Source organism: Dunckerocampus dactyliophorus, chromosome 3, assembly GCF_027744805.1.
Source record: "Dunckerocampus dactyliophorus isolate RoL2022-P2 chromosome 3, RoL_Ddac_1.1, whole genome shotgun sequence".
In the NCBI taxonomy this organism is placed as follows: domain Eukaryota; kingdom Metazoa; phylum Chordata; class Actinopteri; order Syngnathiformes; family Syngnathidae; genus Dunckerocampus; species Dunckerocampus dactyliophorus.
The window spans coordinates 576,016-590,509 of NC_072821.1; the positions used below are offsets into that span (position 1 = coordinate 576,016).

At 43.2% G+C, this 14,494-nt stretch overlaps 1 protein-coding gene across 13 annotated transcripts in view; it reads left to right on the plus strand.

Moving 5' to 3' along the window:
• cep89 (centrosomal protein 89) overlaps nucleotides 1–14,494 on the plus strand; it is a 61,215-nt gene that overhangs the window by 19,875 nt on the left and 26,846 nt on the right. For 6 of the 13 annotated variants that reach the window (XM_054769931.1, XM_054769934.1, XM_054769928.1 and 3 more), the window contains exon 15: nucleotides 2,593–2,682. In XM_054769931.1, coding sequence (XP_054625906.1) covers nucleotides 2,593–2,682 — 90 coding nt within the window. Of the gene's footprint in view, nucleotides 1–2,592; nucleotides 2,683–6,418; nucleotides 6,471–6,599; nucleotides 6,622–10,704; nucleotides 14,442–14,494 lie in introns of those variants that run through there. The other 7 variants (XR_008569748.1, XM_054769924.1, XM_054769925.1 and 4 more) reach the window with 3 other exon arrangements.

Below are 14,494 nucleotides of genomic sequence, written 5' to 3' on the forward strand. Positions count from 1 at the left end.
GAATGTTGACCAGTAGAGGGAAAAAAAAGAAAAAAAAGGGGGGGGTGGGGGGGGGGGGCTGGGGGGGATAATAATAATAATAATGTTGACCAGTAGAGGGCACTGCGGACTGCGGATAAAAGTTGTACAGCACTACTAGGCTTGTTATTATCATGGTTCATGGTTTTAATCCTGAACATGCATATGAGTCAAACAGTAGCACATCACATAGTACAATTCACAATTTTGCATGTCCAAAAAGGAGTAGGAAGAGCAAAGCTTATTTAATCCTACCCCTCATCAGTTTCACATCAGTTGCAATACATTTATTCACCTCTTGTTCTTCCAAGTGTACTTTGTAGGTCTACATGACAATGTAGTGCAATCATAGCCAAGGTTTTTACTTACTAAAAGGAAGCTAGAGGCTTAATAATAACTGATAGAATATATCCACGACCCACAGAACAAAGCTGTGCTAGTAATGTCTTACGCTTGTTTTTAATATTTTAATGTTATACGGCAGTGTCATTCCAGCTTTAGTTCATCAGGAAGTGACGGGAAGTGACGGTGGGCGTCCCGAGCAGGAGAGCTAGGCTCAGTGCTAGCTGTGAGTTTGGAGAGAGTTGGGAAGTGTGTTTATGTTGGCGTGGATGTAAAGTCCTGCAGTGTTCTCCGCTGTTAATAAAGCCATTAAAGTGCATCGGCGACGTGAGTCTCTCCTTCCCCACAACAAGCGGCATTACAGTATTGACCAGTGCACACCAGGAAATAAACGGTGTCATTTCTTACAGGCATTGCCGGGACAGCTATGTAGTGGGGCTTGTTTAACCTTTGCCTTGTGGGCAAGCAGGAAGGAGAGACGATGCTGAGAGATGTGTGTGTGTTCTGAGCTGCTGTCTGGTGGCCGCGTTCAATAAATAAAGTTGGCAGAAGCAACAGGAGAAGTTTCCTTCTTTGCTTCGGAGCTGAATAACACTGACAAGTTAACAGACTAGTAGCGAACGGAGAAGAAGACGGCTTTGTTTGTGTCGAATACAGAAGATGAGGACTTTGATGGATTTGTGGATGAGGATTGATGAAAAATAGAGTGAGTACATTCTAAAATACTTCAATTAAGTACAACCGAATTCATTTTTGCTCCCGCTGCCGCATGCATGCTAGCGTATGTTTTTTTTTATTTATTGTAGCGTCGCTGGGAGCACGTCCTGTTTCCCAGCCTACTTTGCGGTAATGTTTTGGTGCAAATGCTCTTAAAGTTCCATGTTTGACCAGGAAATAGCAAGCTCAAAAGAAGACGGCTTTTTTATGTGGAACAACTGACAGTTTGTGTGGATCTTGTGAATGATTGTGACTGAGCTAGGACTCAGTAATTAAAGTCTACACACGACGGCTTCATTGATTGAAAAACGAAACTTTTTCGTGCATGAAGCTTCTACTTGAGTTGGTAATTTGGCTGCTATATGCAGTCAGATATTGACCAAGGGAGACAAAATGGGTGGCTGCTGGCTGCGTTGGACAGGTGACTGCTATACACAGGGTCTATAACATGTAAATTTGCTGTGGGGGATTTTTCAGTGGCTGCTATAGGGAGGTGGCTGTTCTATAAAGGTGGCTGCTAAGACAGGTTTGACTGTATATGTGTATGTATGTGTATATATATATATATATATATATATATATATATGTATATATATGTGTATATATATGTGTATATATATGTATGTATATATGTATGTATATATATGTGTATATATATGTGTATATATATGTGTATATATATATGTGTATATATATGTGTATATATATATATGTATATGTATATATGTATATGTATATATGTATATGTATATGTATATGTATATATATATATATGTATATGTATATATATGTATATATATGTATATATATATGTGTGTATATATATGTATATATATATATATGTATGTATATATATATATGTATGTGTATATATATATATATCTATACATGACAGTGGGCGTGGGGGGTAGGATTAAATAAGCTTTGCTTCTTCCTACTCCTTTTGGACATGTGGAATTGTGAAAGGATGATTCATGAGATGTATTCCATTGGTACGTTCATGTTCAAATAAAGTAAACCAAACCAAACCAAACCAAGTTCTCTTGTTTTTCCACTGTAAGGAACACTTAGCCTGGACACCTGCCATCCTGAGGCCGTCATCATTATAAGCACTGACATTGTGACTCGTGGCTGCTGTGGCCTGTGGAGTCTTGGAGTCTTCTGGTGATTGTGTTACTGAACAACAAAGATGGAGTGTACGCTCGCCTCTCCTGGTAGAGTAATGTCCGCCAGGACGCTTCCGCTGTTAAATGTCAACACATTCAGACTTTTTGAGCCAGTTGGGGTAAAACGCTGCAGCCCGCCATGTGTAGAAGGTCAGACCGACACACGCTGGCCAAGGTGGCCTGTGGGACCATAGCGGGCCTTTTGTGTGGATGAGGGCGACGTGACCACTATGGCGTGTTGTGGTTGTAAATGTGGTATGCTTCCTACAGTGGATAATTGGGGGAATGTTTGGATGCACCTGAAACTACAAACAAAGACATCAGTCTGTCCTCTCTCCTTCCCCCTTAGGCTTCGACGCTTCAGCAGGAAAAGCAGGGATTCATCGGAAAGATTCTCAATGGCACTGTTCGATTCGGAAAACTAGAAGAGCGTGTGAAGGTGAGTGGGCAGACTACAAATAAACCTCAAACGCCACATTGACCACCACACAAAGTAAGTACAGTCAAAAGCAGAAAAGCCAAATAAGGGGCGGCGGTGGCTCAGGAGGTAGACCGGGTTGTCCAGAAATCGGAAGGTTGGTGGTTCAATCTTTGCTCCCTCCACCCAGTCACTGTGGTTGTGTCCCTGGGTGAGACACTTCACCCCCCGTGCCTCCAGGGCTGCCCACACTGCTGCATGGATGTTTGGTGGAGGTCGGAGAGTTTCCCACCACCAGTGTGTGACTGAGGAGTGAATGAATAATAGCTTCACTTCATTGTCAAGAGCTTTGGGTGCCCTGAAAAGTGCTGTAAAATCTAATCCATTATTATTGTTATTCTTATTAATAACATACACTTACTTTAGGAAAACGACCAGTGTGCCATCATGGCATTTCCACCCTATTAGATGACCGTTATTCAAATTTGGAACCATAACACTCCCAGATGAGTGACAAAAGGTTGAGATAAGAAGAGGGCTTCCCAACTGTGAGCGATGGCATCGTTCCTACCCTGTGAATGATAATACACGTAATATGGAAGTGGCAGTGCACGAGCCAGGATTGGAACTTCCACACACCTTATATAATCCAGGGCCCGATAGAAATCCCTTTTGGTTTTTCCCAAATCCAGTTTTATTCTTTTTAAATGCTGATTTTTTCCGTTCTTTTTTTTTTTTTTTTACCTTTTCAACGTATTTTACCAGCATAGAGTGTGTGCTTTCTGGGTTGCTGAATAAAATGGCCATGAATGAAATGCAAAAATTCTTACATGTATTGATGCTATACATCATTGGCCAATTTCACTGAGTCGTTGAGAAACGGATATAGGTTGGCTAACTTCTAATGGGATGTCAGCCTCAACACACGATGCCACAAAATCTTCAACAAACCGTAATGGCCGTGCTTTGAATGGCGTGTTGAAGGAAGATGTAGTCACCCATGCAAGCATCCAGCTCCACGTACTGTAGAGTACATCTATTCACAGGCTTCATCCATGTGAAAAAGCCTTTGATTCAGTGGAACATAGTGACGTGTTTAGAGCTCTGAGAAAAGTTCAAAAGTTATGTACAGATAATAGAACAACAATACACCTGGAAGACGAGGTATCAAAGCCCATCCACATCAATAAAGGTGTCAGACAAAGGCACACAATTTCTCCAAAAATATTGATAGCAGCCATACAGGAGGAGATATTCGAGAACCTAGATCTAGAAAAGAAAGGAATAGACACAGATGGACAGACAACTACATCAGTTAAGGGCACGGGAGGTCAGTTAAATGACTTAAACAGGGAGGGCAGGATTGCTGTAAAAATTCACCAAGGAAAAACAAAGTACACGACCAACTTCCATGACGTACAGATGTGAAACGTGGACTACAACAACACTCACTGAACAAAAACTTAGCAGAGAGCAACGGAAAGACAAATGCTCCACATCACACCACAAGACAAAACCACGAGCAATTTACAGAGTCAAAGACATCATGGAAAAAATAAAAGAAGCAAAGTGGAGGTGAGCGGGACATCTGGCTAGAAGAGAGGCCAGTAGGTGGACTGGGCGTGTTACAGATTGGCAACCGAGACGAGGCACAAGAATGGAAAGCCAAAAACGCAGATGGTGGGATGACCTGGCATGGCATGCTGGGGCAGCCTGGACACGAATGGCACGGAACAGATGATGGTGGCAGGTGCCTGAGGAGGGCTACGTCCAACCGTGGATGATGGAGCTGTGATTGACTGGTTGGTTGGTTGAGTGACTCACCCATGCAATTCAATTGCATTATTAATGTAAGATATTTTTAGTGACACCCTTATTTTGTTGACACAATTAGATGAGTGGCAAACCGTGCTCTTATTTTGAAGGCCAGAAGTGTGTTCTGTGTTGAGAATGTCTGACGGTTAAGACGAGCTGGCAGCAAGAATAAACATGCCTCTCGCCTGATTTCACTGAAAACTTGCACAAAGTCTGCAGGCCTGGTGAAACGCTGGCTCACATGAACAAGCGGAAAAAGGCAACGCGCTGTAAACACACTCATACGCACATGCAGCCGCACTGGCATGCTATGCTAAACCAGGCTAACCCAGCTAGCTTCCATTCATGCGCCGTAAGAACAGTTTCCGCCAACTTTCACCGATGTTTTAGGTCGCCATTTTGACATGTTTAGTTCGGGAGAGGGCGGTTTAGTGTTTGTGATGATGTTCCGCCATGATGAGCGGTCCTCCGGGGAAATACTTTCCCACACGAATGTTCCTTCTCTTCAGAATGACAGCATTTCATTCACAGGATGACAATTTCCATGAGATTCCGCATTTAGCAGTAAAGTCCAATTTTATTGGACAATTCTGCGATTCCGATTCAGGTTTCCCAGCATCACTCGCTTGCGCTGTGTGACGTTTTTTCAAATTTAAGTCAGGCTAATTACACTAGGTCCCCAACCAACGAACACAATTGGTTCCAGACGACCGTTCTTAAGTCAAATTGTTCTTAAGTAGGGGAAAAGGTAGTATTACCAATGATATAGGTAGTACATGTACGTGTATACATATACAGTATATGTGTATGTATGTAAATATGAGTTTGGATGCAGTAGTAATATTAAACCAGGATAATGAATGAAAAAAACAATCATAAAAGTGATATAATAATACGTAATGACAAATGTTATTCACCTTTGAAGAGGAGTGGTCGAGCATACGTCGTTGTGGAGGAGGAGGAGAAGTTATTGAAAAAAAGGACAAATGTTGGTGGTGGTTAGACTCTTCTAAAAGAGGTAGTGTTCTGTGGGTGGTGTAGAATGAAGCAGGCCTGTTAACTCTTCATAAACTTTAAACACACGCTCTGTCCGGGTTGTATCATACAGCTACAATGTAGCTTTCCATTTAGCTTTCTCTGCCCAGCATCTGTTGGTCCCATTAGCAGTGTCACAGTGCCCTCTACTGGTCAAGCATGTACAGTAGTAGTATAAATACTGATGTAGCGACTAGAAGGCAAAATAAAATAAAATATAGACCAGTCGGCTTGTGTTCATATCCGCAAATGTTTGCAAGTCGGATGTTCGTAAGTTGGGGACCTAGTGTAGTCTAATTCAGGCCTACTTCCTGCTTCTGCATCCTGGGAACTGTAGTTTATTTTTGTCATCGTAGTTTACGTAGAATCATTTTAAAATATCGGCTTGTCTCGTTCTTGTGAACACAGTATCGTCCCGTCTCGTGAGCTGAGTGCTTTGTGACCCCCCTAGTGTGAAAAGAAGTTAACCACTGCTAATAAAGTATCCTAGTATGACCCTGCAATGTCCTCCATATTGATCAGTGCACTTCATAGCCACCCCCCCAGTCAGCATCCATTCATCCAATGAACATTCGCTGTTGCAAGTGATAGTTATCTGTCGACTGAGCTCATTACCTTGCCGAGGTCCTCCACAAGTGTTGGGATGCGGGGCCTAAAAGGAGAACAATGTGCATGTGAAAAGGGAACAGAAGCAGTGCTGGTCTTTGTGCCTTGGCTGTTTATCAGTCAGCGCGGGCTGCTCACTCCCTCCACAAATGCCAATTATGGCTAATTACCATTCTCTTGCCAGTCGTCCCCACGCCGGCAGCAGCTTGCCACAGCCTCCCAACAGAGACTGTGGACGTAGTTAGGATGCTACGAACATCCACTTTGCTTTGTCACTCACTCAGTGTTTGCTTTCCTTCAGATAAGCGGCAAAGACAGAGGCTTGTCTCTGGGGACTCAACAGCTGCTTAAAGGTATATTATTCACTGATTTTTAAGGGTCAGAGGTGCCGCAAAAGTCTATTTGTGTTTTGTCCAACATCTAGCCTTGATGCTGCCCATTTTATGTGCGTAGCTTGAATGCTAATCAGCCTTGTTTGTCAGTGCGTGCCCCCAGGAAGTGCGAGTGAGTACTTTACGTGCTTTTTTACATGAACAGTGTTCCCTTGCTACATCACCATTCACCTTTCACGGATTCGCTGTTTTTTGGGGGGGGTTTTACAGCATATGAATGTGCATTGTGTTCTGCGTCCTGATTGGCTAAGGGTCTGTAGACCACTGTCAATCTCCTCCGTGCTTTCCTGTTCAGTACAGAATGTGTTGGGCTTGCCAAATTGACATAAATGTTGGATCACTAGCAGTGTGACACTGAAGTGCTGCATGTTTTATCCACGACAACACCCGCAATGTCACAAAACCTTCCGCACCATCAAAGACACCTGCGGTCACACTCAAAAGGCAGGAGAGGATGCTAACCATCGCACAAGCAGTTGGATTTGTGGACATGCTGAAGGAAGGTAGAAGTTGCGGCTGTGTGAATTTGAATGATCAACCTGCTATGTTGGACACAAGAAATGATGAAGTGACTCACGCGTATTTCACTCCTCTTTGTCCTGGCGCCGTTCCGCTGTAGCATTTTTGGATCCTTGGTAAAACATATTTCTCCTGCCATCATATTTTCGTCCTCCTCATTTATTCCATCATGGCGCCCTACAGCCACAACGTCTACCTTCCTTCAGCACAGAGTTCAGAGTCACACGGTTAACTTCTTTGTCTATTGTTTATTGGCGGTTGGCAAGCAGCTCACACGGTTAGCTAGTTTGCCAGCGATGGCCACAACAGGAGACGGCACGAGAGAGATTGATTGACAGTGGTCTACAGCCAATCAGGATGCAGAAGGCAATGGGCAGTGCAGACAGAAGAGAGGGAAGAGAGCGACACTGCCACCTCAGGTGCTAAAGCACAGAACTACGACACTCAACTTCCCACAATGCATTTCTTCTTAAAGGGCCCGACTCGGCCTGTAACAGCATTCATACAACATCAAAAAACGTCAGTGAAACAGCGAGTCCGTGAAAGGTGAACCGCAACTGGAGCACATTAGCAGATATTGATCGGTGGCCGATCAATCGGCGCATGCCTCGTGTATGTGCAGGTCTGCTATTATACATACCGTATAATAGAAGGACTCATTGAATTTTAAAATGAGTTAAACCAACAGACCTGGCCAAGTGTCATAACATGAGCTGTGATTTATGTAAAGACTTGTAGATTTGGGTGGGCTCATCTAGCTGGAGGTGAGTTAGAGTGCAACCTGTCCACGAGGAAAGCCGTGAGCGTTTGAACACATCTTCTCTCATAAGTGGAGCAAACAAGTGGTGGGAGATGACAGGCTTTTCTGGCGTTCATAAACAGGCTCTCGGGACACAAATGACTGTTAGAACGTCATTAAAATGTCACTTTAAAATGTCACTTTTGCATAATAAGGGACCTTTTTAATGTATCACTGTTGACCGAAAAACAAAATGTGCCCTCACTGGAATGAAAATGTGTCATGGTGCCACAGCAGCATTCGAAATAAGCACTAAAATAGCCAAACCTGATGAGTTGGTGTGTTCAGGTAAAAAAATCTTCCCACTGTTGTGTATCACCATGGCAACTTGTCCCATTTATGCCATGTACGCATGATTGACAGGTTCTCTGCAAAAGCAACCTTTTCTTAGCGCTCACTTGAATGTGACATGGATGAAGTGGTTTGAACAAGTGTGCCCTTTTGTGCAGCAGACATCAGCTTGAATGCTCCGATGTAGTGACCGAGCTTTCAAGGTGCCACGGAGCATGGCTGCTGTAAATTGCGGGAATTTAAAGCTGTCGTGTATTTAGAAACGCAGGGAAAAACCGCGCCTGCAGCCGACTCGCACGCCAAGCTAAAACGACAATCAAAGCAAATAAAACAAGCACGCACGGAACGTCTTATTGACTTTCATTTGGCTGGACTTGGGGAAGGTTTTCAGTCCAAATGAAAGGAAGTCTTTGTGCTTCTGAGGTGAGCTATCGATCTTCAAGCTCAGTAGAAACTCCATTTAGTAGCACCGCAGCACACCAGAGAGTTGTAACTACCACACGTTTGGCTATTTTTTCTGTTTCCTGTTTGCCACCTAAGTCATAAACATTATTCTTACTAGAGGTAGCTGGGTGCGCACCCGTTTGTGATGCGGAATGGGAGTTCTGGTTAGTTCAGCCGGGTCATTGTTTTTAGAGCCGCAACAATTAATCAATGATTAATTGCTTATCCAATTGAACTATTTTGGTATTCGATTCATCGTTTTATGATTTGAAAATGTAAATATCCTCTTTTAGCCACTTTTTATTTTTTACATTTCCATAATCATCCATGAAACCAAACTATTTTCTTTGAGCCTTATGCAAAACAAACGTCGGCTTTGACTTTGGAAAACAGTGATGGACAGTTTTGCACACCCAAGCACTGACTGTTGTGTTCATGTTGGTCTACATGGAGGGCCTAAGCCAGCACGCCATTCATCAAATCCTTCGTTGCAGCTTGAATTGTCTTTGCTTATGCTTGATGCACCGTGTTTGCACCTTCACTGTTTTTGCTTTGGTTTTCCCGGGTGACTTGTTACTTGTGTGTTAGATGCATTGCGTGGCAGCTTCATGAGCTGCTTTCTTCTTCCCTGGTATTGTCCTGTCTTGGGTTTCATGTGATTCCTGGCTTGCTTTCGAACGTGTGAATAAGTTCATAGTTGGTAAAGAAGCAAATATGTTTGTTTAGTTAGTCATGTGTCGCGTGTAGCTGCTTGTGTTTAGCATGTCTAAAGTACATTTCCCGATAGTACCGTAATGGCAGTTTTTTGTATGTTACAGTGGCCGCACGCATACGTGCACGTCAAAGAAAGCTTCACTCAAGCGAGCAAAATGAGCTTTGTTTTGTTTTCTTTATTGGTTGAGTGGCTGCCTAGCAGCATACACGCGCTGTGAGGACAGCTCATTCCTCTCTCCACCTCCCACGGTGGGTTCATGGGGCTAGCTACACGGAAACGTTTTCAGGTCAAAAGGGTAAAGTATTTTACGCTTTCAGCCTCTGTCCGCACAGAAACGGTGTTCTGGGTGACCCGAAACAGTATTTGTTGAAAATGGCTTCCAGTGTGGGAAAATGTGAAAACTCCAGTTCTTTGTTTCCGCAGCCCAACCGCTCTTTTACAGAAACGATGACGTCACGTGAACACAAATGAGCTTTGATGACAAGCCAACATAATATGTGACTATTTGGACCACATTGTGTTTGTTTGATGAAGACAGTACACATTAATGAACTTATGAGCCAAGCATCACATGCATATACAAGAATTAGCTAAAGTTCATCTGTTGTCATAAGGCAGGCACCATAAAACACATACCGGTACATTTATAAATGACACCACACATAAAAGCATAAAAAGATAAAACAAGTATACATTTACAGACATTACACCTGTAATACCTGCAAGAGCAGTTCCAGTTAGCATAAACACACTGTTGGGCAATGTACTGTAAATAGTCATCATGAGCAAAAGACTGGTTTGCCTTTGACCTCCATTGTAGTGTTTCCTTGAAGGCTGGCTAATAGGCACACTTCCTAACATGAGCTGCTCGTGCATTCCATGATGGTGTGCCTCTGATAGAAACGACCATTTGGCTACATTTGGTCCTACGTCGCTGTATGTTACAGTAACCCCTCGTTCACCATCTAGCATTGGCTCCATTCTTAGTTTTCTTCTGTAGGAAAAACCTGTAATGGTGGTGATGCCATTCAGAAACTTAAAGACAAGACACACTCAAGAGCACGTGATAATTGTCCAAGTCTAACATATAATATTACTAAGAATATCACAATCATCTAAAACGTTCAGTGTTCTCTTAAAGAGGGACTTGATGGGTTTTAGTGTGTTCTCTGTTGCATGTGCTCCAGTTGTGTAGCATCATATCATATCATGGCATGCATTTTACATTTTTACTCATTCAAAAGTCAGAAAATGTCTTAGATCGGGGGTGAGCAGACCTTTTATTACTTGCGGCCCACATTGAGTTAAACTGACACAGGCGTGATACATGCACGCTGGCTTAAGCTGAGAGTTCTAACAGTTCACCTGGAATTATTTCTCTTAGTGTCATGCAATCTGCTACATGTGCTTGTGTCCCTTTTTTTCAGGAGTCCTTTAAACATCAGACCCCATCAAATAACGAAATTGAATTAGTTACAGTTTTTTATTGACCGAACAAGAAACCTGGAATGTATATGAATAAAGGATGGTGATGTACAGGGTCAGGCAAAATGATCTGACACATTTGTAGGTTAAATAAAAGGCAAATAAAGTTTTTATTTTGGAAAAGTACATATAATGCCATTCTGTTTCATTGTGTTTTCAAAATGAAATCAGTCAAATGGGATCCATTATTGTCCACAACCTCAATGCAGATCCAGTAGCTGTGAAGTTGGTGACCGTAACAAGATGGTGTTTCCAGCTGGTACTGGGGATCATGTCTACCAGGATTGAAGTGCAAACGGAACGCTCGTTGTGTTGCAGTTACAGATTCGTTTGTTTTGATAAACGTTTCCACAATAAAAGCGCAATGCTCACCAGTCCAATTCATGGCAGCAACTGAAAAAGAAAGGAAAAACAATGGCATTAGAAAGAAACAAAGCAAAATGGCATTATATGAAAAAATGGCATTATATGTACTTTTCAAAAATAAAAACACTTTGTTGTTTCTTTACTTTATTTGCCTTTTATTTAACCTACAAATGTGTCACATCATTTTGCCTGACCCTGTACAATATGAACTATGGACGATACAACATTGACTAATAAAGATATGTGAACGTCCCTCAGTGGTTAGGTTAAGTTGTGTGGCACATGTTTGTTGACGTGGGTGAGGTGGTTGAGGATGGCTGCATGTGAAAAGCTACTTCAACTATCACAGGGTCATCTCAGATGACTGACTGACTACTTGCAACACACGTTTCCAGCTTGGACGTTAAAAGTTCCAATTAAATACTTAGGAAGCAACTGGCAGGTTGGATTCAAACGCTTGGCAGGTCGGGTATGGCCCCTGGGCCGTAGTTTGCCCACCCCTGGCTTAGATGATTAAAATTTGAGTTACATTTGATTGTATTTGTGATATTTTCTTTAACATGTTGCTTAAAGGCATATTAGTGGCCGCGCTCGACCTCCAGCGTCTCTCACATGGTAGGAACCATATGACGCACTATTTTACTGGTTTGGAATCCCTGACTTGTTTTTATACTGTAGTATACCTTGAAACTGCAATCTTGGCAAAACAAAACTATGTTATGTCTTTAATTTCTCCCAATATACAGCGAAACATGTGATGAGCAGTGCATGTACCGTATCATGTACACCCCTAACTTTGTATTGGATGTGGAGGGAAATGGCAAATTGCTTAATGGAGGTTTGCTCCATCGTCATTAGAAGTCGGTGCCTCTTTCTCGGCCCTGAGTGGACAATAATGAGCGGACAGGACACCACACTCTAATCTCTAATTCTTGGACGCAGAGTGCTCCCATCTGCACATAAATCATCCGATTCCCTGGAAGACAACAGAGGGGATTTGCCAAGTGATCTGCTTTCCTTTTTTGTGGAGCTCATTTCACAGTGAGACGATGTGCACTCCACCACTGATCAGCTCTCAAAGTAAAAATGTACATTTCAAGTTTGACGTTGTCATTTGACACAAAGCCAAGAGTCTTTTTGGGGCTAACCAGCCGCACTCTTTCAGTTTGATGCATGGTCTCATGTACGGGAATGTCATATGTCATGTCTGCCCTGGTGATGACATTATTTCTTATGTTCTTATTCTTTCATTTGTTTTATTTCTTTTCTTGGGAGAATGACCAGAATAAGATTTTCATTGCATGGTATAACTGCTGTTTTACTATGCACATGACAATAAAACTCTCTTGTATCTCTTGTATCTTGTATCTCTCTTGTATTCATGTGTCATCAACATCGAGGCGCTCATCTCCTTAAACAACAGAACATGTTGAATACTTCAGTGTGTGTGTGTGTGTGTGTGTGTGTGTGTGTGTGTGTGTAAATATGGCCTCGCCAACGTGAGCTTAACGTCACCTTGATGGACGTTCTTTGCCCTTCTTTGCCGAACCAACGTACCTCGCCATTAAGTTGGATAGGGTACTCACTTTTCCCCGACACCTGGAGTTTTGGGCTTTTGAGATGACTGGCTGGATGGAGCGGGGGTGCTGGCAGCATGACCCTCCGCACAGCTACCCTTGCTTTGGTCCACTGCGCCGCTGAGTACTGCGCACCCGCTTGGTGTCGTAGTGCTCGCACTCGTCAAACAGACAAGCCAATTAATGCTTAGTGACTGGATGCCTGCGTCCCACACCAACGGCCAATCTGTACGTATTAGCAGGGATCCAACCATCTGGGCATGGACACAAGAGAGCCACACTGTTAGTAGCATGCAGAGCACTGGAGCCCAGGCATCTTCTGCACAACCGCCTCCTGTCTCCTTTTGGAGGACGTCGGCAGCTTAAATCGAGACAGCCATTTGCCCCTGCTGCACCGGAATCGCTAAATGACCTTAATCGGTCAAGCACCAATGCAGCACATCGGGCGGACTACAAATGGAACATGGAGTAGCAAGAAAGTTCCATGCTTTCATTGCTGATGTCAGTCCAACACCACCAACTGCCTTCGAACCGGCGTTGGGCTCTTCCCCTCATCCATGTACAGATGGGAATGGATGGGGTGGAGGAGCAGACTGCAGACCACGTGATAACATCCTGCCCTATTTATCGTCACGCCAGCAGGGCTCGTGGTTGGACATCTGTGGACGAGAACTTGGTCAGCTGGCTGACAGATAAATGCTCATCTATCGAACAGGTTTGCCTCCTTTGCCTCAGCCTCTACTCCACATGAAGAAGAATAATATGGCCCCCATGCTCACACTGATGTCGGTGGAACTTGGATTTAGTTTGCATTTGTCTTCCAATGTGAGGAAGCGTATCCGTGCTTTAAAAACCCCATCATGACTTGAGAGCAAACGTATGGAATCTGTGGCTCCACTTAGAAAGCATAAATAAAGCCAATCAATGCCACACCACTTAGCGAGTGAGACATGATTATTGCAGGAGCCAAGACGCTGCTTCATCTTGAGGAAGCATTGTGGTGTGGGACGCATTAGTGGAACATTTGTCACTTGTTTACATCCGGGCTTCCCTGTCTGTTGCTTGTCCTTTGATGGCTTTGGTAACAGCGTGGTTCGACCTGCATGAGTGACAGGCGCAGCGTGTGTTCATGGGCCACTTCATCATTTTTATTCATACCGGGACGAGATCCCGAAGCCCACTTTTATGCCACTCACCACCTCATGTTGCAGCGTGAAAATGCACAGCCCCATGTTGATTATGCAATATGCTGTACTTTATTTGAGGCAAATTGCGGTCACACACCAGATACTGATTGGTTTTTGGACCCCCTGGACTCTTTCACATACAGTTAACGGCACATTTTGGAGTGGTCTTTTATTGTGGCCAGCCTGAGGCAATGATTGTGCTGTCTATTCAGAATTACGAATGCTCACAAACACAGACAGATATGTGAACAATATCTGAGATAGGCCTTTGGTGTTCTTAGAAAATGTTTTACATCTTTGAGTTGGGGGTAAAAACAAAAGCGTGTGTTTATATTTTTGTTGAGTGCCGTTTTAACATTTCAACTTTTCTTGTGTTTGCTGGGTGTTTTTAGTTTTCTTGTTAATACGGTAATCCCATGTTTCTTTTGGTGAATTGGTTCCAGACTCCACCGTGATGGGTGAATATTCACCAAGTGGAATGCATAGAAATAGAAATAGAAAACGACCTTCTAAATACGGATTTGAACATTATTAGAGCCCTCTAGACATGAAATAACACCTCTTAGTCGCCTTGCTCGCATCTTCACCGCGACCATCTTGTT